This window comes from Trichosurus vulpecula, chromosome 9, assembly GCF_011100635.1.
Source record: "Trichosurus vulpecula isolate mTriVul1 chromosome 9, mTriVul1.pri, whole genome shotgun sequence".
Lineage (NCBI taxonomy): Eukaryota > Metazoa > Chordata > Mammalia > Diprotodontia > Phalangeridae > Trichosurus > Trichosurus vulpecula.
Genome location: NC_050581.1, coordinates 11,706,499 through 11,732,048, shown reverse-complemented (window position 1 = coordinate 11,732,048; position 25,550 = coordinate 11,706,499). Strand labels below are relative to the sequence as shown.

At 36.2% G+C, this 25,550-nt stretch overlaps 1 protein-coding gene across 1 annotated transcript in view; it reads right to left on the bottom strand.

Annotated features, from left to right (window-relative positions):
- Positions 1 to 25,550, bottom strand: part of VPS13A (vacuolar protein sorting 13 homolog A) — a 349,059-nt gene that overhangs the window by 199,673 nt on the left and 123,836 nt on the right. The window contains exons 26-31 of the mRNA XM_036739209.1: positions 19,460 to 19,616; positions 15,798 to 15,877; positions 13,584 to 13,643; positions 13,203 to 13,359; positions 12,101 to 12,217; positions 11,918 to 12,021 (exon numbers count right to left, since the gene is read on the bottom strand). Of these exons, the coding sequence (XP_036595104.1) occupies positions 11,918 to 12,021; positions 12,101 to 12,217; positions 13,203 to 13,359; positions 13,584 to 13,643; positions 15,798 to 15,877; positions 19,460 to 19,616 (675 nt within the window). The remainder of the gene's footprint in view (positions 1 to 11,917; positions 12,022 to 12,100; positions 12,218 to 13,202; positions 13,360 to 13,583; positions 13,644 to 15,797; positions 15,878 to 19,459; positions 19,617 to 25,550) is intronic.

The following is a 25,550-nucleotide window of genomic DNA, read 5'->3' as shown; positions in this document are numbered from 1 at the left end:
GATCTTGATGTCAGTATTTGTTACAGGCATGGTTTGAAGCAAGGTCATCCTGACTCCAAAGGCACTGATTGGCAGCCTAACTCTAAACTACAATGTCTCTTTAGAGACTTTAACAGTAGGTATTAATAAATATCTGTTGAATTGGATTGAATACAGCAGTTGAATTACAGATACTAATCAAATTATTTATTTTTTTGATATTGGGCATAAATCTTAAAATAAAGGCTAGTGAACATTCTCTTCATGGCACAGGTTTCTATGATAATGGAATTCTAGCTCCCCTTCTAGGCTGTAGTCAATGCATGGGAGAATACAGAAAACATAAGCATAGCAATTGAAAAGTTAAAGATCATTAAATGACACTATTCATATGACTTGGTTTCCAAAAAAGACAAAAGTACAAAGTAAATTCCTATATGTGTCTTCCCATTAAAAATATTCAACTGACTGCTAGACTCACAGAAGCTTAAAATATAATTCTATTTTTCATAGTGTCTATAAAGAAAATTAGTAGTAAGTACAAGATTAGAAAGTATCTTTTCCACACCACAGTCAAACGGCAACTATCTTTTTCCCTTCTACCTCCACATTCAGCACCTACACCATATCTGACAATTCTCCTTTCTTTGTCTTTAAAGGTCCACCCTTAGTGTCCCACTGCTGGTATTTAAAATCCTCTGCCTTTTTACTCCAACCTATCTTTCTAATCTTATTTCACATCACTCTTTTTCATATATTTTATAGCTTAGATGGACTGGAGTAACACTGAATTGTGCTTTCAGCAGCTTGTTCCCTCACCTCTGCTTCTTTGAAGACTCAGTTTAGGTACTAACTCCTATAGGATAAGTCCTATCCTGATGATCCAACCCTTGGTGCTTTCAATGCCTTACCATCTGGGAAACGGCTTCATATCTGATTAAGTGTGGATATACAGTCTCTTTACAATAAAATGCTAGTTCCTTTACAGCCAGGACTACTGTTTTTATCTTTGCATTCTCCCATCAGATAGAAGGCACTTAATAAAAGCTTAAAAAATTAATAAATAGGCACAATGTCTCTAACACCCAATATAGCCTCTTAAAAGTGCCATGGAAAATTAACAATTGAAAAATAGCATACTGGAAAGCACTAGGGAGGAAGAGTCAAGATGACAGAGTAAAGACAAGGACCTCCTGAACTTTCCCAAATTCCCCTCCAAACAACTTTAAAATAATGCCTCAAAATGAATTCTGGAGTGACAGAATGAGCAAAAAGACAAGATGAAACAATTTTCCAGTCCAAGAAAACCTAGAAGACTGACAGGAAAGGTCTGTATCACTGAAGTGAGAGTGGAGTGCAGTGCGGCAAAGGCAGCATCCCTACAAGCCAGCAGCAGGCTGGGCCCTTACAAAGCGGCACAGGGGTTTGGGGTGACTAAATCAGCAGGAATGACTTTCAGAGCCCTCAGCCGACACACAGCAGGTCAGAATAAGATTAGAAGAAACCCTTCCTGGCACTAGGTACAGGACTCTGTTGCACTGGCAATATGGGGATCTGGGTCCAAGGCCTTTGTTACGATCATATGGCATGGAGGAGCACATCAGAGCTCATAGCTGCAGGGGAGCAGGACCCCAGGTCACAGTTCCAGGGCAGAAAAGAGTGCTTGTGGTCACTCACAGATCACAGCATGAGCCGGGAAAGCAGTTATTACACCTCCCCTAAGATCATACCACCTTAGAAGAATTGAAAATTTAAAGAAACCTAGAACTAGCTATGAAAACAACAGTAAGAAAAACCTGAAGCTTAGGATAGTACCCCCCACACCTAAGGAACAGGGCCCAACTTTAACGTTAAAAAATAGGCTGGAAAAATAAGCAAACACCATCAGAGGAAAAAAAAAAAAGAACCAGACCATTGACAGTTATTATGGTGACAGGAAAGATCAAAACACAAACCAAAAGAGGTGGACAACAGTGTTTTAAAAACTACATGCAAAATCACAAAGAAAAATGTAAATTATTATCAGACACCCAAAAGAATTCCTGAAAGAGCTCCAAAAGGATTTTGAAAATCAAATAAGAGAGGCAGAGGAAAAATTGGGAAAAGAAATGAGTGATGAAAGAAAAGCATAAAAAAGGAGTCAACAGCTTGGTAAAAGCATAAAAATGGGAAAAGACATGCAAAAATTCATTGAAGAAAACAACTCCTTAAAAATTAGAACTGGTCAAATGAAAAAGAAGGTACAAAAGCTCAATGAAGAAAATAATTCCTTAAAAACTAGAACTGGACAAGTGGAACCTAATGAGAGAGCTCCCTGCCGAGTCCCTCCAAAAACCTATAAAAATGGCTCTGAACCAATTCTAGAACTGCAGAACCCACAAAACAGCAGAGGGAAGCAGGGCTCCAGCCCAGGACAGCCAGGATGGTCTCTGGGTGAGGTTTATCCCACACAGAGCTGGGAGCTGGGAACGGAGCAGAGCAGAGCCCAGCATGAGCTGCTCGGACCAACCAGACCAGGAGCCGGGCGGAGCAGGCCCTAGTGCCCTGAATCAGTGAGCTGTGGCAGTTACCAGACTTCTCAACCCACAAACACCAAAGACAGTGGAGAAGGTTAGTGGGAAAAGCTGCAGCAGTAGAAGGGCAGCAGAGGTGGGGCAGCTACAACTGCTGTTGCTTCTGGCCCCAGGCCCACCTGGTGGGAGGAATTAAGTGGTGGATCAGAGCAGAAGTGCAGAGCCTGCTGAAGATCTAAGCCCAGTCCAGGTTGGAGGTTCTTGGGGAAGGAGGAGTGCTGGTGTGGCAGAGCTGGCGCATCCCCCCCAAATGTGAAACATAGTTTTCTTAACTCTACAAGCAGTCATAGCCCGCTGAAAAACTCAAGGGTCAAGTTAGTTGGTTGGGAATATGGCCAGGCAGCGAAAACACACCCAGATTCAGTCTCAGATTTTGGATTCTTTCTTTGGTGACAAAGAAGACCAAAATATACGGCCTAAAGAAGTCAACGAAGTGCAAAAGCCTATACCAAAAGCCTCCAAGATAAACAAGAACTGGCCCCAGGCCATGGAAGAGCTCAAAAAGGAGTTGGAAAAGCAAGTTAGAGAAGGAGAGGAAAAATTGGGAAGAGAAATGAGAAGGATGCGAGAAAACCATGAAAAACAAGTCAATGACTTCCTAAAGGAGACCCAAAAAAATACTGAAAAATACACTGAAGAAAACAACACCTTAAAAAATAGACTAACTCAAATGTCAAAAGCTCCAAAAAGCCAATGAGGAGAAGAATGCCTTGAAAGGCAGAATTACCCAAATGAAAAAGGAGTTCCAACGGACCACCGAAGAAAATACTACCTTAAAAATTAGATTGGAGCAAGTGGAAGCTAGTGATTTTATAAGAAATCAAGATACTATAAAACAGAATCAAAGGAATGAAAAAATGGACGACAATGTGAAATATCTCCTTGGAAAAACCACTGACCTGGAAAATAGATCCAGGAGAGATCATTTAAAAATTATTGGACTATCTGAAAGCCATGATCAAAAAAAGAGCCTAGATATCATCTTTCAAGAAATTATCAAGAAGAACTGCCATGATATTCTAAAATAGAAATTGAAAGAATCCACTGATCGCCTCCTCAAATAGATCCCCAAAAGAAACCTCCTAGCAACATTGTCGCCAAATTCCAGAGCTCCCAGGTCAAGGAGAAAATACTGCAAGCAGCCAGAAAGAAACAATTTGAGTATTGTGGAAACACAATCAGAATAACCCAAGATCTGGCAGCTTCTACATTAAGAGATTGAAGGGCTTGGAATACGATATTCCGGAGGTCAATGGAGCTAGGATTAAAACCTAGAATCACCTACCCAGCAAAACTGAGTATCATGCTCCAAGGCAAAATATGGATTTTCAATAAAATAGAGGACTTTCAAGCTTTCTCAGTGAAAAGACCAGAGCCGAATAGAAAATCTGACTTTCAAACGCAAGAATCAAGAAAAGCATGAAAAGGTAATCAAGAACAAGAAAAAGAAATTGCAAGGGACTTACTAAAGTTGAACTATTTTGTTTACATTCCTACATGGAAAGATGACGTGTATGATTCATGAGACCTCAATATCATAGTAGCTGAAAGGAATATGCATATATATATATATAAGTGAATGTGTATGTATGTGTATATGTGTGTGTGTGTGTGTGTGTGTGTGTGTGTGTGTGTATAGAGAGAGAGAGAGAGAGTGCAGACACAGGGTGAGTTGAAGATGAAGGGAAGATATCTAAAAGAAATAAAATCAAATTAAGGGATGAGAGAGGAATATATTGAGAGAGGGAGATAGGGAGAGATAGAATGGGGTGGATTATCTCGCATAAAGGTGGCAAGAGGAAGAAGTTCTGTGGGAGGAGGGGAGAGGGCAGGTGAGGGGGGAATGAGGGAATCTTGCTCTCATCAAATTTGGCCTGAGGAGGGAATACCATACACACTCAATTGGGTATCTTACCCCACAGGAAAGAAGAGGGAAGAAGATAAAAAAGGGGGGGGGGGATGATGGAGGGGAGGGCAGATGGGGGTGGAGGTAATCAAAAACAAATACTTTGGAAAGAGGACAGGGTCAAGGGAGAAAATTCAATAAAGGGGGATGGGTTGGGAAGGAGCAAAATACAGTTAGTCTTTCACAACATGAGTATTGTGGAAGGGTTATACATAATGATACACATGTGGCCTATGTTGAATTGCTTGACTTCTTAGGGAGGGTGAGTGGGAAGGGAAGAGGGGAGAGAATTTGGAACTCAAAGTTTTAAAAACAGATGTTCAAAAACAAAAAAAAAAAGTTTTTGCATGCAACTAGAAAATAAGATACACAGGCAATGGGGCGTAGAAATTTATCTTGCCCTACAAGAAAGGAAGGGAAAAGGGGATGGGAGGGGAGTGGGGTGACAGAAGGGAGGGCTGAATGGGGAGCAGGGCAACCAGAATATACGTCATCTTGGAGTGGGGGGGAGGGTAGAAATGGGGAGAAAATTTGTAATTCAAAGTGTTGTAAAAATCAATGCTGAAAACTAAATATGTTAAATAAATAAATTTTAAAAAATTAAAAAAAAAGAATATTAGTTATAAAAACAAACAAAAAAGTATTAAACAAAATCAAAAGAATGAAAAAATAGAAGAAAATGTGAAATATCTCAGTGGGAAAACAAATGACCCAGAAAATACATCAAAGAGAGAAAATTTAATAATTATTGCACTATCTGAAAGCCATGACCAAAAAAAAGAGCCTAGAAATATATTTAAAGAAATTATTAAGGGAAACTGCACTAATATCCTATAACCAGACAGTAAAATAGAAATTGAATGAATCTGCCTATCACCTACTAAAAGGGATCCCAAAATAGAAACTCCCAGAAATATTACAGCCAAATTCTAGGGCTCCCAGGTCAAAGAGCAAACACTACAAGGAGCCAGAGAGAAACAATTCAAATATTGTGGAAACACAATCAAGATAACACAGGATTTAGTAGCTTTTACATTTAAAAACTGGAGAGCTTCAAGTATGGTATTCTGGATGGCAAAGGAGCTAGCATTACATACAAGAATCACCTAATGAGCAAAACTAAGTATAATACTTCAAGGGGGGAAAATGGCCATTTAATGAAATAGAGGACTTTCAAGCATTCCTGATGAAAAACCATAGCTGAACAGAAAGTTTGATTTTCAAATATAAGACCCAAGTGGAGCACAAAAAGGTAAACAGGAAAGAGAAATCATAAGGAATTCAATAAGGTTAAACTCTTTACATTCCTATATTGGAAGATGATATTTGTAACTCCTACAAACTTTATCAATATTAGAGCAGTTAGAAGTATACTTAGAGGGCAAGAATGTAAGTTGACGATGATGGGACGACATCCAAAAATACAAAATTAAGAGGTGACAAAGAGGGATGCATTGAGAAAATGGGCAAGGGAGAGGTATAATATGAGTAAATTATCTAACATAAAAAAGGCACAAAATAGTTTTTACAGCAGAGGGGAAGACAGAGGTTTGGGGGTGGCAGACAATTCTTGAACCTTATAGTCATCAGAAATGGCTGAAAGAGGGAAGAACATAGACACGAAGTTGGGTATAGCAATCTAACTTACCCTAAAAGGAAGTAGGAAGATTGGGGGGGCTGATAAAAGGAAGGGTAGACTGAGGGAGGCAGTAGTCAAAAAGCAAATCACTTATGAGAAGGGACAGGATGAAAGGAGAGAGAAACAAAGAGAAGGATATAGAGGGGAAAAATAGAATAGCAGTGAAATAAACAGTAATCAAAACTGTGAATGTGAATGGGAGGAACTCACTCATAAAATGGATTTAACCCATGAACTGGATTAAAAACAAGAATCACACAATACATAGTTTACAAGAAATACACTTGAAGGAAAGAGACATACATAAAGAGTAAAAGTAAGGGCATGGAGCAGAACTATTATGCTTCAGTTGAAATAAAATAAAAAAAAAAGCAGGGGTAGCAATCATGATCTCAGACAAAGGAAAAGCAAAAATAGATTAATAAAAAAAGACAAGCAAGGAAACCAAATCTTACTAAAAGGTACCATGGACAATTTTGAATCAATATTAAACATATATGCACCAAATGATATAGCATTCAAATTCTTAAAGGGAAAAGTAAACGAGTTAATGAAGGAAGTAGTAAGATTATACTTATGGGGGTACCTCAGCATTCCCCCTCTCAGAACTAGATAAGTTTAATCAAAAAATAAACAAGAAAAAAGTTAAGGAGGTAAATTGAATTTTAGCAACATTAGAAATGATGGCCCTCTGGAGAAAAATGAATGGGAATAGAAAAGAATATACCATTTTTTCTCAGCAGTACATGACACCTACATACAAACTGACTATGTATTAGGGCATAAAAACCTCACAATCAAATGCAGAAAAGCAGAAACATGAATGCACTTATTTCAGATTATGCAACAAAATTACATTAAAGTTCAAAATGACATTCAATAAAGAGCTATAGAAAGATAGATTAAAATAAATTGGAAACTAAATAATCTAAACCTAAAGAATGAGTGGTTCAAAGAACAAATCATAGAAATAATCAATAATTTCATTAAAGAGAATGACAACAATGAGAAATGCTACCAAAATTTATTGGTTGCAGCCAAAGCAATACTTCAGGGAAACTTTCTATCTAAACACTTCAATTAAACAGAGAAAAAGCAGATCAATGAAGGCACACAGCTAAAAAAAAAAACTAGAAAAAGAACAAATTTAAAAATCCCCAATTAAACACCAAATTGGAAATCTTGAAATTCGAAGGAGTGATTAATAAAATTGAAATAAAACTATTGAAATAATAAATAACACCAGAAACTGGTTTCATGGGGAACAAATAAAATAGATAAGCCATTGTCTAATTGGATTTTTTTTTTAGGAAAGAAGAAAACCAAATGACCAGTACCAAAAATGAAAAGAGTGAACTCACCACCAGTGACAAGGAATTAAAGCAATTATCAGGAACTATTTTTCTTAAATATATGTCAATAAATCTGACAGTTTAAGTGAAATGGATGAATATTTACAAAAATACAAATTATTCAGATTAAAAGAAGAAGTGAGTATTTAAATGAACTCAACTTAAAAAAAGAAATTGAATGATGCATCAATGAGCTCCCTAAGAAAATATTCAAAGGACCACAATTACTTCCAATACAATATAAACTATTTGAAAAAACAAGCAAAGAAGGAGTCTTCCCAAATTCCTTTTAAATCACAAATATGGTACTGAAGCCTAAACCAAGAACAGGGAAAGAAAGTTATAGATGAAGTTGCAACTGAGAACCTTGCATGGATATTCAAAAGTAACGTGCTGAATGGATTGACCTTATCACAAGAGAACACCAGTCTCTTGTCAAACAACTCGCTAACCCAGGCCAAGGACCCTGAGGAAGGAGGAGATAACAATAATTCCTAGAGGACTGGAGTCATGCTGAGCCATGCTCCCTAAAATGAGAGAACTGCTTTCTTCTTCCCTACTACAGTTTGTAGAGAAGAGCAGGAGTGGTGTTCATAACTTCCAAAACTTCTGCTTTGAAAGTAACCAGACAAAACAGCAAAGAGTGACAGGTTTGGAGACAATGTACACAAACACTACTACTGAAAACAAATCCCTGCTCACATTAATGTGCATTTTAAATTTTTTTTAAAAAAATGAAAATTAAAGAAAAATTTAATAAAATAACAGCAAGGAGATTCCAGCAATACATTACAAAGATCATGTACTATAGTCAGGTGGAATTTCTACTAGGAATGCATTACTAGTTCAATATTAGAAAAACTATCAGCATAACTGATCATATGAATAATAAAATCAACAAAAATCAAAAGATTATCTCAACAGATGCAGAAAAAGCTTCTGACAAAATACAACACTCATCCCTATTTAAAAACACTAGAGAACATAAGAATAAATGGAGCTTTCCTGAAAATGATAGTAGTATCCATCTAAAACTATCAATAAGCATTACCTCAAATGGAGATAAGCTAGAAGCCTTCCCAAAAAAAATCAAGGGTTGAGGCAGTTAGGTGACTCAGTGAGTAGAACACCGGCCCTGGAGTCAGGAGGACCCGAGTTCAAATCCGGGCTCAGACACTTGACACATGTACTAGCTTTGTGACCTTGGGCAAGTCATTTAACCCCAATTGCCCTGCCCAAAAAACCAAACAAACAAAAAAAGATCAAGGGTGAAGAAAGGATGCCCATTATCACCACTACTATACAATACCAGACTAGAAATGCTAGCTATAACCATAAGTGAAGAAAAAGAAATGGAAGGAATTAGAATAGGCAATGAGCAAACAAAACTATCACCCTATGCAGATAATATGATGGTAAACTTTGGGAATCCCAGAAAATCAACCAAAAACTAGCTGAAATAATTAACAACTGAAGTAAAATTTCAGGACATAAAATAAACTCATATAAATCATCAGCATTTCTACATATTACCAACAAGTCAGCAGCAAGAGATAAATTCCATTTAAAATAACTACAGACAATAAAAAATGTGTGGGAGTCTATCTGACAAGACAAACACAGGAATTATATAAACACAATTACAGAACACTTTTCACACTAATAAAGTCCAGCTCAAACAAAAGGAAAAATATTAACTGCACATGGAAATGCCAAACCCATTTAACAAAAATGATGTATTCTACCTAAAGTAATTTGCTTATTCAGTGCCATATCAAACTAACAAAAATTATTTTATAGAGCTTAAGAAATAAGAGTAAAATTCAACCAAAAGAAGAAAAGGTCAGGAGTATCAAGGAAAATAATGAAAAAATGTGAAAGAAGGTGACCTAGCTGTACCAAATCACAAACCATATTACAAAGCACTAATCTTCAAAACAATCTGGTGCTGGCAAAGATATGAGTTGTAGATCAGTGGAAAAGATTAGGTATACAATACACTGACGGTGATGACCATAGTAATCTAGTGTTTGATAAATGCAAAGATCTAAGCTTTTGGGGCAAGAATTCACTAGTTGACAAAAATTACAGGGAAAACTAGAAAGCAGTTTGGCAGAAATTAGTCATAGACCAACATTTCATACCATATACCAAGAAAAGAAAAATGAGTGATATGAAGGATGAAATCACAAGTAAATTAGGGGAGTGTGGAATATTTTACCTGTCATGTCTATGGAGAATGGAAGAATTTATGACCACAGAAGAGATACAGAGCATTACAAGATATAAAATGGATTAACTGTGTTGAAATTAAATTAAAATTCTTTTGTACACACAAAACCAATGCAGCCAAGATTAGAAGGAAAGCATAAAGCTGGGGAAATTTTTTTCATCAAGTTTTTCTGATAAAGGTCTTATTTTTCAAATACAGAACTGAGCCAAATTTCGTCAAAGAATATGAACAGGTAGTTTTCAAATGAAGAAACCAAAGCTATCTAGTCATATGAAAAAATGCTCTAAATCACTACTGATCAGAGAAATGCAAATTAAAACAGCTCTAAGGTTCCACCTCACACCTATGAGATTAGCTAATAGGACAGAAAAGGAAAATGACAAATGTTGGGGGGGATGTGGGAAAACTGGGACATTAATGAACCGTCAGTGGAGTTGTGAACTGATCCAACCATTCTGTTGAGCAATTTGGAACTATGCCCAAAAGACTATAAAAGCATTCATACCCTTTGATCCAGCAAAAGCACTACTAGGTCTGTATCCCAAAGAGATCCAACCCCTCCCAAAAAAGGAGGGGGAAAGTATCTATATGCACAAAAACAATTGTAGAAGCTCTTTTTGTGCTTGCAATGAACTGGAAATCAAGGAGATGTCCATAAATTGAGGAATGGCTGAACAAAATGTGATATGATTGAGAAGGAATACTACTGTGCACAAAGAAATGACGAGCAGGATGCTTTCAGAAAAATCTGGAAAGACTTAAAACCATTCCAAAGGATTTATGATGAAAATGCTATCTACCTCCAGAGAAAGAAGTGATGGAATATGAATGCAGATCAATACATAATATTTTTTACTTTATTTTTTTCATGGTTTTTTTTTAATCTGGGTTTTCCTCTACAAAATGATTAATATGGAAATGCTTTGCATGGGTATACATGTATAATCTATACCAAATTGTTTGGTATCTCAGAGAGGGGGTTTAGGAGAGGGAAGAAAAGAAGGGAGAGAATTTGCAATTCAATGTTTTAAAAAATAAATGTTAAAATTTCTTTCTACATGTAATTTGCATATAAAACTAAAAAATGAAGAAAAGCACTAGGAACAAATTACTTAATTTTTGGCCCCACAAGAAAAAAATGCTCTCTCCCACCCTTTCAGATTAGAGCACAGTGTTTATGAAAATTGTAGATGCTGCTAGACTCAGTTAACGTGTTGGTTTGCTTTACTGACGTGGTTTTTTTTCCCTATTTTTTTTTATTCTTTGTTACAAAAGATTTCCTGGGAAGGGATAAGAGATGAAATATATATTTCAAAATAAAGGCGATACAAAAAAGAAAAAAATATTAATACTCTTAAAATTATGTAATCGGACCATCCAAGTTGCATCAAAAGTAACATTTAGTAGAGACTGATCATAATGTTGTCTTCCCAGGCACTAAAGCTCATGGTCCTTTTTATAGTTGTATGAGAAGATAGATGCTGACCCCAGCTCAGCCTGTAAAGCCAATAGATATCCCAGATGGATCTAGACTGAACTCAACAAGACTGAAGGTTCTCTGAACAGATCCATTCTGCTCTAAAACTAGTTCTTGGGCTTCTAAAAACCATAGCATGATTAGGATAGTTACTTTTCTCACACTATATCCAGGATTTCAATTTATTCTAAAGGATGCTAAAATTCAACCCAAAGCCACCACAATCTAGTTATCACACTGGTAAAAAAGGGGAAGAAAGATCCCCAAACTACTTTCCCCCTCAGCATATGTTCATAAACTCTGGAGTCGGTTCAGGGTCATAATAGCCTCCCCAAGGTAGAGAGAGCCAGGACAAGATACCCAAGTCTGACTTGTTTACTATCCATGAGTGGTTATGAGAGATCCTAAATGTACCATGGGGATTTAGGAGCATGAAATAAGTGTATCTACCTTTGACTACTCCATACTGGTGTGTAGGTAGCAAAAAATACAGTCAGTTTACTATATGGGCAAAGAATGTAACACCCCAGTTAAAACTATACTGGTTTTCAGAGAACCATATTTCCATAGTCACATGCTCAAAAAAAATGCCTATCAGTCAATAAACATTTATCAAATGCCTCCTACATGCCAGTACTTTGCTAAGCTCTGGGAATACAAAAAGAAGCAAGAAACAGCCCAAAGCCAAAATAATAAAAGGCAAATCAATTAAGCTGATTTTTCTTGTTCGCTGTCAGTGGATAAACATATATTCTCACCTTTTTATATAAGGCCATTTCATCAGGATCTAAAATAATTATATTTTTCAAGTTGACATTTACTTCGGTTATGGTGTTTCTCATTACCACCTGTGAATCAAGCCCTAAGGAGACAAAAAAGTATTGATTAATATCTACTCCAAATTAAAATTTTTTAATTTAATTTTTATTAAAATTTGTTACCTTCAATTGTAATTTCAGCAATTCTGTATCTTTGGTCTTCAATATAGATATATAAGCAAGACAGCTCAGCAACGACCTTTAGGGTAATTACCTCTTCAGTCTTATATATCTTGGAAGCTGTAGATGCAATGCAATACAATTATCAAATACGATGGACTATTTTTAAAATTAGTCAAGTCAGCAGGGTAGCAAAATATCAGGTCAGGAAATAATGAAATATGAATCAAGTGGCAGAGCAGCGTGATCCAGTGGAAACAGGGCTAACTTGGAGAGTCAAAACAACCTGAGCTCCTACTTCTCCTCTGGTGCTTAAGTGAAGATGGGCATACTACCCAGGATTTGAGAACCTCAGGGAGTTCTCTAAACTGGTAAATTTAGTTTGACTGTGATCTGAATTGGTAAAGGAACTCCCATACTAGGAATTCTCAGACTAAGGAAAATATCATTTCTTCCTTTTAGATATATGTGAAAGTAAATTTCTTCTCTAACTTGGAGTTTTAGAAGCCTCTGCATTAAAAACACAACAAAAAAACCATGCTTGTTTAACAAAGTAGACTGGTCCTGGAGCCAGGAGGACCTGAATTCAAATTCCACCTCGGACACACTTACTGTGTGACCTTGGGCAAGTCACTTAACCCCAACTGCCCTGCCTTCCCCCCTACAAAAAAAAAAAGTAGACATCATAAAAAGTGTAAATCAGTCACTGTCAAATACCTGCTGAAACTAAAACTTGATAATCTTTAAGTAGTCTAGTAATTATACATTTAAATCATGAAAGGGTTTTCCTTTTACATCTTTAAACATTTTTCTAGCCTACAAAAGTAATCAATTACATGTGCTAATTTTCACCTCTCTAAAGGTGGGATGGTGTCGTGTACATAGGACACAAAGGGTCTGTATACCAAAAGTTTCCTACATTGATGAAATCACAGGTCTGGAATAACAACAACAGGTATAACAACAATTTAGATCTGATCAATCTAGACCAGGTAGAATTTTATTAACAATAATATATACCTATATTATGCAATTTAATAGGATAACCTTCAGAATATTTTCCTCTATTTAATATAAGATGTGAAATTAAGTTTTAAAAACTTACATAATTTCTTAATTATTTCTCCCTTGTCTTCAGTTTCCACAATATGACTTTCTGAGGGTGATTTTACTTCTTTTCCAGGAAGGAGATTATTTATAAAATTCATAATACTCAAAAGTGCTTCAGTATGCAAATGAATATCCAAAGAGGAAAAATTTACCTATGAACCAAAGTTAATTGCATTATCTGATCAACAACAAAGAGTCATTAAGCACCTACTGTGTTAAAAGACCAAGGGGGTGAGGGAGAAATTTTTAAAAGTATAAAGTTTTTACATAGGCTACAATCTAGTAAGAAATAATCATTTCCAAAAACAACTGACTGGAAACATAGATAAAATATCTAGGGTTTTTATTTTCTTGTGGTTATAATGTATACCTATACCTTTAACAGCTGTAAAACATTCTTATAGGCAGTTTTAAGGTGTGGTCCATGTGAATCAGCCTATACGAAGAAAGAAAAAGGAGGCATATGAACATATAACCAATTTATAATCCTAAAATAATGTGTTTAAACTTTTCCATTTGTATATGTAATTATCTATGAAGATAGATACTACAAAGAAAAGTAAGAAGTAGTGAATATGAAAAAAAGTCCCTTCAAATCTAATTCTAAATCTTTATATAATCAACTGCAAAATTTGACAGTAAAATCATCCCCAAAGCACCTAAATACTATGTAATTTCTCTAAACCTACAATTTGCTATTGACTATAATCACAAATACTTTTCAAACGTGTTTTTGAAAGGAACTTATTTTCCACTTGCAAGCTAATGTTGCTTGATACCATGAAATAAATTTGTACGAATGTTTTTAGCCCAAAAAATAAATCACTTGTCTAAAAAAGATAGTCTTTAGATTTAATTTTTAAAAGTTTCCCCAATCCCCTATGATTTTACCTTTCCTGTTTTATGAAAAATACTAAGAAGCACCTACATCATTCAGGATAAGTATTTATTAATCCATCCTTTGTAAAAGGCAAGTTGATAAAAATGGACTAGTAAATACTTCAAGTAATTATGGACTTTAAAATCTGTCTAAATTATCAGTGTTCACTGTTCATTAGTTGCGTATATTAGCATATCTTACAGCAAATAGAAATTCTCAAAAATATACATCAAAAGGTCTCTTTAAAATATTCCATGGTGGAATGTACTTATCATTGAAACAAAGTTAACTCTTTGTTTATATAATCTTAATACTTACTCTTCCATCCATCCTAGACTCAGCAAATTTTATGCTGTCAATATACAAGTAAGCCCCACTATTGGAATCACCACTCTACAAAAATGCAAGATTACAAATACAGAGAGTGGGTCAAATTCTCATTGACTTGTTTCAAGCTCCTTGATATTGTGAAGCCCAACATTCTTTCCTAGGCCCTTTTCCCTTCTCCCTCCACACTATAGGTAACTACACCAACTCCTATGGGTTTAACTAGCATTTAAATGCAGGTTGTTCACACATTATTGCAGATAATATGTGTGTGTACATTTATGTGTACATAATATGAATATTATACACATGTGTGCAGAAACACTGGCCCATTTTCTTCCCTTGAGCTCTAATCCTGCAGCACCAATAGCCTAATGGAAACTTCCAAGTAGTGTCCCAGAGACATCTCAAACTAAATTATCTTTCACACCAAACTGTCCCCTATTCTACGTCATTATTTCTGTCAAATCCTTTCTGTCTCTTAGGTTAACTTTGACGTTACTCTCCTCTCCTCACTCTCCCATACCCCACATATTCAATCAATTGCCAAATCTTACCAATTGGTCTCTACCTCAAGTCTCTCAGCTACTACAACTCATCCTACACATCAATTCCAAAGTACTCTTTCTTACTGTCATTCTCCTGCTCAAACAGCTCCAATGTCTTTTTACTGTTTCTAGAACACATATAAATTCTTCTGTTTAGATTTTAAAGCTCTTCACAACTTGTCTACACTCCATTTTTCAGATTTTCCATTGGATATTACTATCTCTCCTTTACTCTTCCATCCAGACAAACTGGCCTTCTCTCTATTCCTCACACACATCACTCATCTGCTACCTCTCTGTGCCTTTGCACTGAATGTCCCACATTCCTGAAATGCATGTTCCCCTTATCTCAGCCTTATACAGTTCCTCTTCTCTTCCTTTAAGATGCAGCTCAAGAACCATCTGCATGAATTCTATCTTGATTTCTCCCCAACTCCCCAAATGCTAGTGAACTCCATTCCAAAATACCTTGTATTTAACAACTTTGAATACATTTATAATTATTCACTTTATATATATGCTGTATTTGTTTTAATACATGTACTTCTTGAATTCCCTATCAAAATGTAAGCTCCTTAAAATTATTTATTCTTTGCAAATTGTATCTTTAGTGCTTAAACAGTGACTGGCATGCAGTAAGCATTTGATGCTTGTTGGTTAAGATGCTGAAGGGTACAAAAATAAGAGCTATAACAAATAATTGTGAATAAAATGAGAAAGAAATAAAGAAAAATTATCATTTCAGGAATAATATGATCGGATTTTTAAAGTGATCTACACAAAACTTTCAACTATATATTCATCACATAAGCTGAATACACCAATAATTACTTACATTAATATATTCCAGGGTTAGCAGATCTTCTACTGTATTATCCAGGGTTGTGACAATATATACTGGTTTACCCTTTTCATCTAAAAACAAATTTAAAAAAACTACCTTATATGGGAAAACAGCTAAAAATAAGATTTAAGATAACAAGAGTACCTGTACAGCTTATACAGCCCAACGGATGGGGCTAAGGAACACTAACCTTGGATGACAGTATTCTATTTTCTGGGAATATTGGAAATGAAGGAACATATGTCTGCTTCAGGCTCTGGAACTTGCCTTGTCAGTTTCTCCCACCACCTAACCTTTCTCCTATCTCCAGGATGCCAAGTTTCAGGAGATTCAGAATTAATTTTTTATGGTGTCTTTTGTTGATTTTTCTGACAGCATCCTCAGCCTAGGTAGCAGCCACAACACTGCCTCTTGCTGGAGTGTCTAGCTCAGCTTTAGCTAGCACTTCTACATGAATAGGGAAAACAGGGAGCAGGCATGTGGGTATTATGGGGAGAAGAAGTTGAGGAAAGAACACTATGTGCTTAAGGCATAGAGACCCTCAGTTCTGTAGTGTTAAGGAAACACGGCAAAAAGTTACAGGAAGTTCTAGCTGTTGGAGAATAGAATGAATGTACTTACATATGATGGGCATTAAATTATATGAGAAGACAAGAAAAACTACTGATCCGTTACCACTTACTAATACTAGAGAATTAAAGAGAAAAACTGAAAGAAAAAACCCTTAGACTATGAAACTAATACAAATAAGTCATATTCATGAACTGACTGATTACCAATTATGCCAAATGATTCTACAGGTCAATGATTTTGTCCACATGTGCACCTACACATACATGGTATTAAACACTTCTTATATTTCAAATATTTATAATTACTAGAGCACAAAAAAATCATCACCCCTGTGATCAACCTAGTGATGAGTCTCTCCTGATGTAGCCAGCTTAGTCTCTCTGACAGCACCATCCTCAGGCCCATATTCAAAGCCTTTGTCTAATTTGATAGGACCTGTCAGAGGTAATCTTTTGATACAGCTTAAGAGAACTCAGGGTTATTTCTGCCACATTAAAGAAAACTTCAATAAAGATACCATTAAGACACTAGTGCTATGTCTTGACAAGTAATAAATGTTTATTGACTGAAATATGAATCAAATTAATTTTGCTGTAAGTTTCATTTTGTTCACCAATCAGTAAATATCTGCTAAGTGTCAATTATGTGCCCAGCTGTATGCTCTTTTCAGATTGTTATTAACATAACACACTGTCTACAGATAGCTTTTTAAAGGTGCTGGGAGCATGACAAAAGATGAGGAATTTTCTAGGACCTAGGTTCAAATTCCACCTCTGGTGCTTACTACATTACTACAAAATAGTCCATTTGTACCTCCATGGGTCTGTTCCTCATCTGTAAAATAAAGAGACTGGACTACATGGTTCTGAGTTCCCACAGCAGCTCTAAGTTTCTGATCCTATGACTCAACTATGTTAAGAAAGAGGAATGTTTTTACCTAACGATCATCAGATTAAAAGAGTAACTTAGGGAAATGAATAGAGGATATAGCAGCCAACCACTACTGGTGAAAACTCCAATTCAACACTTGAGGTCCCCCACATCTATTCACTACAAGATGATGGAGGCAGAAAAGAACGGCTGTATAAGTATTATAAGCTATATAAGGGACAAGAAGTTGATGCACCAGGTACCTTGTATGCAAACCTCTACTACTCAAAAATCTTTCTCGTGACTTGGTGTACCACAAAGAAAAGGAACAGGCCTTGTATGCTTTGTGACTACTATGCAATCAGTTAAATGACTTCCAAAAATAATAGAGAGAGCATAATGTTTGTAAAAGGCATATATAATCTCTCTCCAAATGCTACTCAATGACATTTTTAGAGGAATACGAGATGTGTTCCACTCCTAGCACAACTCTGAATAGTTTTATACTGTAAAATCAAGTTCAAATGAAAATCATGGGCAGTCTTATGTAAAGTAGTTTTCTTTTACTCTAGGATTCTTTGAGTAAATCATCATATCATCTGGAAAAAGTGATAACTTAGTTTCTTCTTTGCCTATTCTAATTCCTTCAATTTCTTCTTCTACTCTTACTGCTAAAGCTAACATTTCTAGTACCAAATTGCATAATAGGGGTGATAATGGACATCCTTGTTTCACCCCTGATCTTACTGGGAATGCATCTAGCTTATCCCCATTACATATAATGCTTGCTGATGGTTTTAGGTAGATGCTACTTATGATTTTAAGGAAGACTCTGCTTATTCCTGTGCTTTCTAGTGTTTTTAATAGGAATGGGTGTTGTAGTGTCAAAAATTTTTTCTGCGCCTATTGAGATAATCATATGGTTTCTGCTAGTTTTACTGTTGATATGATCAATTATGCTGATAGTTTTCCTAATATTGAACCAGCAATCAAGGGCACTCTTAAAGGGAAAAGAGAGTCACAAAAGCAGGACAAAAAACTCAACAGCTCCTGTGGAAAAGAAAAAGATAATACTATGCTCACCTTGCCCTAGTAATGGTTCCAGGGAAAAGGCTAATTTTGTATACATGAGTTTCAGGCCACAGGAGGGGTGGGATAAGAGGTGACAACTAGCTGGTAAAGTCACTGATTTCTTCCAAATTACTTAGTTATCTGAGTCACTGCCCATTTACGGGTTATTCACAGCAAAGCAGTTCTCCCCCAGTCTCCCTAAAGCATGGAACAAAGCTGAGATTCCTTATATTCTAGATAGTACTATTTCCAAAAATATCTGTTATTACCTGAGGCCTGACTTCAAGTCTTTCTCTCTGAAGGTGAAAGAAAGATATGAACTCAGAGCAACTGTAGAATTGGTGGTGGGAAGACCAGTACACTAACGTAGGGTGAGTAGAGCTGTGAATTGGTTGTTCAACCATTCTGAAAAAAATCTGGAACTATGCACCAAAGTTAGAAAAACGTACATACCCTTTGATCCAGAGATATTACTACTAGGTATATAGCCCAAGGAGATCAAAGATAGAGGGTAAGGACGCATTTGTACAAGAGTAATTGTAGCAGTACTTTTTGTAGTAGCAAAGAACTGGAAACAAAATAGCTGCCCATCAATTGAGAAATGGCTATAGTATATAAATGTAATGAAATAATATTTTACCAAAAGAAATGACAAATAAGGGATTCAAAGAAATATGGGAAGACTTGAACAAAGTGATACAAGTGAAATAAGCAGAATCAGAACAACTTAACTTGAAAATAACAAATATTAAAAAAAGTAGGAAGTCTTATATAGACTCACAATCCTAGGAGTCAGCCTTACCTCATTTTCTCTTCGCAATCCAAATGGCTGCCAAGTTTTGTTGATTCTGTCTTCACTCACATTTTATATTTATTTCCTTCTAGATACCCACATACAACTTAGAGAAATATGTTGACAAGTGTCACATAACTAACTAGTGAGAGAAATCAAGCTTTCAGTGTAGGTTCTCTGACTCCAAAGCAAGCATTCTTTCCAGGGGTTGAACTAGATGACCTCTAAGGACCCTTCTATCTCTAAATCTAGAGTTTTAGCAGCTTATAAATTTTCCCCAGATATAATCTGTTAAATTATTTTATTTACTTATTTTCCCCCAAAAACAAATCAGGGAGAATCATACCCTGGTACTCCGGACATTTTAAACAAATTTCCTTCAGGTAGGCACTTGCTCTCATGTCAAATCTTCTTAATTGAATCTCTGTGCCTAATCCTAGAATATCTAGTTCCACCATAGGCTTCTCCAAATTTTCAATAAGGCGATAACATTGAATTAAAACCTGTGGGGGAAGTAAAAGAGAAAGGTGAGATCAAAATCATACAAAAAAAATTGTAATGAAATAATGCAGTAAGATCTTTCTATTCCATAAAAGAAATGCATAATATGGCCATAGTAGTGTCACTTCATTTTTCATTACTTTTTAATTGCAAATATTAATCCTGTCTAAAGAAATATACAACCATGCATTGCAATTTTTTTTTTCACAGCAATTTTTAAAAGTGGCTTCTCAATCAAATTTACAGAACTGGAAAAAGAAAGATTAAAAATCTATACTTGCTATTTAAAAACACTGAGAGGAGGGTAACCAAAATGGATCTCAAGGGCTCTCTGATAGAAGAGAGTTTTAGATTTGTTTTTGTTAGGTCTCAGAGGACATAAACAAGAACAGTAAGTGGATGCACGCAGCAGACACAGATTTTAGCCCTGGATAAGGAAAAATTCCCTAAGAGATGTGTCTAAAAGTGGACTAGACTGTCTCAGAAGGTAATGGAGCTTGCTCTCTCACAAGCAGTCTTCAAGTAGGGCCTGGATGACCACTTGCCCAGAACGCTACTGAAGGCATTACTATTCAAGTACAGGTTGGACTAGGTTTTGGGTCCCTTCTGACATGCAGTCTTACTATTTAAAGAGCAAGTCACTTAACCCTCTTTGCCTCACTTTCCTCATCTGGAGAAGGAAATGGCAAAACAGTATCTCTGCCAAGAAAAACTACGAAGTCAACTTCTTGACTCAGAAAGAGTCAGACCCAACTGAAAAACAATTGGACAGACAAAAACAAACGAAAATAACAAAGACCAGTGGGGACCACAGCAATCAGCAAAGAGTAGGTTTCAACAGAATTACTAGAAAGTTCTCTAAGTTTATAATCAGAGACAGGTGCAATATGGGAAAAAAATGGTTTCCCACTGATCCTTTTCATCACACTCCAACAGCAAAAAATTAATTACTGAATGCAAAGGGGTATACTACAGCCAGCTTGAACCTGCTTCAAAGAGTCAGCACACTGTTAAATTTTCAGTGTGAGCATTTTCACCTCAAAAAATGTCACATGTTAAGAATCATGGAACAATTTGTTTTGATTGTCTAGACTTAGGAAAGCAATGGAGAAAATGTTAATAAATATTAAATTTTTTTTAAACATGTGCTGTGCATGGATGTTTTTTTATCAGAAAGACAGAAAGGAAATAAGTATTTATTAACTACTTGATATGTGCCAGGAACTGTGCTAAATGTTTTCCAAATATTACCTCATTTGATCTTCACAACAACCCTATGAGGTAGATAATACCCTTACCACTATAAACTGAGGCAGAGGTAAAATGACTTGCCTGGGGTCACCTAATTAAGTGTCTGAGACACAATCTGAACTCAAATTTTCTTGACTCCAGGGGCAGCACTCTATCTACTGGTCCACTTAGCTGGCTCAGAGAACAACTGTTAAACATATATCAGCACACCAATTACCATGACTTCATATTTGGAAAAAAAAAAAAAAAAAAAAAAGGACGAAGCATAGTATATAAAAAAAAAGACAAAAAACCAGCATCCAGCAAAGAAAAAACTGACCAAATTTCAAAACTGGCCTTCTTTTTACACTTCTCAGTTAAAAATTTTATCTTCAGTAATTTTCTCTATCCCTTTTCTGGTTTTCCTGTTCATTTCCTCATACAATTCCTACTCATATCCAGAAACAAAATATGATATACTACTCTTTTAATTTTTTTAAAGCTGTGATCTTTAATGGTAAAATCACACATCTATTTAGGATGTTTTGTGGTCTTACGGATTATTGCTTTTTTCTGTTTTGTCTTATCAGAAAACTTTAATTTTCCTTTGCTGGATCCTCATTTAGGTTGTGCCCACTAACAACTATGGGTCTATCTCAAGACTTCTTCTCTACTCCCTGTATGACAATTCTCAGATCTATTTAGTCTAGTATTTATCTAAGTTGCTCTCTCCTGACATCTGGTTGCACATCTCCAACTATCTACTGGATATTTCAAATAGGTTATCTATCCCCTAGACATCTTAAATCAACATGTTGAAAAACTAACTCATTATTTTACTCTCCAAATCCTCTCTTTTTTCCTAATGTCATCCAGGGTTACAACGTAGGTGTCACTGTCAACTCCTTTCATTCCATTCCTAAACCTCATCTGCTGCCAAGCACTGTCAATTCTATGTAGACAATATCTCTAGTATACATCCCCTTCTTTTCTCTGACACAGCAGCCCCTCACCACCACCACCCACCCCAGTGTTGACCCTTATCTCCCCCTAGTGGATTCTTTCATTGGCGCACTGGCGGATCTCTCTGCTTCAAGTCTCTCCCCCACTGCAGTTCATCCTCCACTTCCTCCTTAGTACAGTTCTGAGGACTTGGCCTTCCTACTCATAAATTCAATGGCTCCCTATTACACGCGGAAACAAACATAAAATCTCTTACTCGCTCAGGCTACTCTAGTCTACTGGCTAGACTTAGCACATGATGTTCCAGCTTCTGTTTCAGTGCTTCTGCATAGGCTTGTGCTCCCTTCCTTGGAACTCTCTCCCTCATCTCCATCTCATGACTTCCTCGGCTTCCTTCAAGTCTAAGCAAAAACTCTGTTTTCTCCAAGGAGCCCTTTCAAGTGTTCCTCAAGGCTAATGCCTTCCCTCGGAGATTACCTCCAATTTACCTTGTAGATATCTTAGTTGGACATAGCTATCAACTGTCTCCGCCATCAGAATATGGGTTCTATGGAAGCAGAAACTGTTTCTGCCTTTCTTTCTAACCCCAGCACTTAGCATAGTGCCCGGCACAGAGTGAGGACTAAATAAATGCTGAGCGGGTGACTGGTGACTCATAACTTTGATTCTTTAGTGATTGTGGAATTCTATGTTTTCAAGACATATGAAAAGACCAGAATATTGGTGTTTAAAATAAATGTGTTTAAAATTCAGGAAAAATCTTGAGGTTGGGACAATACCTTAAACATAAACCACTCTGTTCTCTTCCACCTCTTTAATTCTGGGGATAACATACTATCCTTCTATAATGGCTGAACAAATTATATTTACTTATGAATAAGCCCTATTAACGATTCATCCAACCACATATAAGAATTTGGACACAGATTTTCATTAACGAGTTTATCTGGTGTAGATTCTTCAGATCACAGTTTGGTATGCAAAATACACAGAAAACCAGAAGACGTGTATGTGTGTGTGTGTGTGTGTGTGCGCGCGCGCGCATCTGTGTGTGTTTCTAAAAGTTTGGGGATAAGTGGTCAAAGGCTATGAACAAACAATGCTCAGAAGAGATGCAAACTATTAACAACTATATGAAAGAATGCTCCAAATTACACATAATAAGAGAAATGCAATTTGGAACAACTCAGAAGTTTCACTTCACACTCAGTAAATTGGCAAAGAAAATAAAAGATGAGAATTGTCAATATTAGGGTTTTTTTTTAGAAGACAGGAACATGATTGCATTATTGATGAAGCTATGAACCATACAACCATTTTCAAAAGGAATTTAGAAAGATGCAAATAAAGTGATAAAAATGTCATACCACTTGGCCCAGAGATCCCACACTACTAGGCTTATAAGAAAGTCATTGATAAGAAGAAAGCCCTTATACATACCAAAGCAATGTTAGCAGCACTTTTCGTAATTGCAAAAAATTCGAAGCAAGTATATGCTCATCAAATGAGGAACGTAAAATAAATTGTGGTACACAAATATAACTATTATTGTGCTGTCAGAGACAATAAATATAACTATAGAGAAATATGGAAAGATTTATGTAATCTGATTCAGAGTGAAATAAATAGAGCCAAGAAAATATACCCAATGACAATAATAATTCAAGTGGAAGGAACCACAATATAATTAAAACTAGATGTTTCAAAACTGCAAAGTATCATGCCAAAGAAGAAATATGACTAGATACTCCCATCTTGCTACTCTGCAAAAGCGAGGGGTCTAGGGGAAGAGACAAGATGGTGGAGAAAAAGCAGGCACTTGCCTAAGCTCTCCCAAATTCCCCTCTAAATATCTTTAAATGACACCTCAAAACAAAAAAAAAGCGGCAGAATCCACAAAAGGACAGTGTGAAACAATTTTCCAGCCTAAGACAACTTCAAAGGTCAAAAGGAAATGTTGGTTGCATTAGGATGAGAGTGGAAGACAGTTCAGTGCTAAGCAGCTAGCACAGGCCCTGTCCCAGCAAAACAGCAGGAGCCCTTTGTGGGGGACTGAATCAGTGATAGCAGCAGAGGCCTCTGGTATTCTCAATAAGGAGACAATAAGGAGGTCAGACAATGAAGAACATTACAGGGGTCCCTTTGCTTGCACTGGGTGCAGGACTCTGTTGCATTTCCCATACTCAAATCTGGCTCACAGTACTGGGTTGCAGTCACAGGGAGAACAGGAGAATGAGTACTAGTAGATCAACACTTGCAACCCCCCAGGAGAGTGAGAACCCTGGTCACAGTTCTAGGGCCGAAAAGAGTGCTTGTGGTAGCTCACAGACCAGCGCATGAGTCTAGTATAGTAGTAAACACACCTCTCCTCAACTCATTCCACCTTGGAAGAAGTGAAAACTTACAGACCCCCTGATCTAGCTCTGAAAACAGCTGCACAAAAAACCTGAAACTTTGGAAAGTGCACGCTCTACCCTAGGAGCTGAACCCAACTTTAACATAAAGTTAAAAGTCAAGAAATAGGCTGGGAAAATGAGCAAAAACTGAAAAATAACCTGACCACAGAAAAATACTATAGTGACAGGGAAGATCAAAACACAAACTCAGAAGACAACAAAGTAAAAATTACTGCATTTGAAGCCTAAAAGAAAAATGCGAATTCTTGTCAGGCCCAAAAAGAATTTCTGGAAGAACTCAGAAAGAATTATGAAATCAAATAAGAAAGACAAAAAAGGAAAAAAAAGGAAAAAAAAAGAGTGATGCTAGAAAAACATGAAAAAAAGAGTCAAGAGCTTGGTAAAGGAGGCACAGGAAAATACTGAAGAAAACTAAAACAAAATAGGCCAAATGATAAAAGAGGAACAAACACCCAAAGAAAAGAAGAACACTTTAAAAAGAAGAATCAACCAAAGGGGAAAAAGAAATACAAAAATTCGCTGAAGAGAAGAATTCCTCGAGGAGGAGAATTGGCCAAACAGAAAAAAATCACTGGAAAAAAATTACTCCTTAAAAAGTAAAACTGGCCAAATGGAAAAGGAGGTACAAAAGTTAACTTTAGAAAATAATTCCTTAAAAATTAGAATTGAGCAAATGGAAGCTAAAGATGACATGAGGAATCAATGAAATAAAATCAAAAGAATGGAAAAAAGAGAAGAAAATTCAAACTGTCTCATTGGAAAACAAATGACCGAGAAAATAGATAGAGGAAAGATAACTTAAGAATATTTGGACTATCTGAAAACAAGGATTTAAAAAAAAAAAGAAGCCTAGATATCAAATTTCAAGAAAATATCAAGGAAAACTTCCCTGATATTCCAGAAACAGAGGATAAAAAAGAAAGTAAAAGATGCCACTAATCACTTCCTGGAAGAGATCCCAAAATGAAAACTCCCAAGAATATTAAAGGCAAATTCCAGAGCTCCCATGTCAAGGAGAGAATATTACAAGAAGCCAGAAAGAAATAATTTAAATATTGTGGAGCCACAGTCACAATAACTCAAGATTTAGCAGCTTCTACATTAAAAAATCAGAGGGCTTAGAATATGATATTCTGAATGGCAAAGGAACAAGGATTACAACCAAAAATCACCTACCCAGCAAAAGTGAGTATAATCCTTCAGGGGGAAAAAAACTGACATTTAATGAAATAGAGGACTTTCAAGTACTCCTGATGAAAAGCCCAGAACTCAACCAAAAATATGATTTTCAAATACAAGACACAAGAGAAGCCTAAAAAGGTAAAC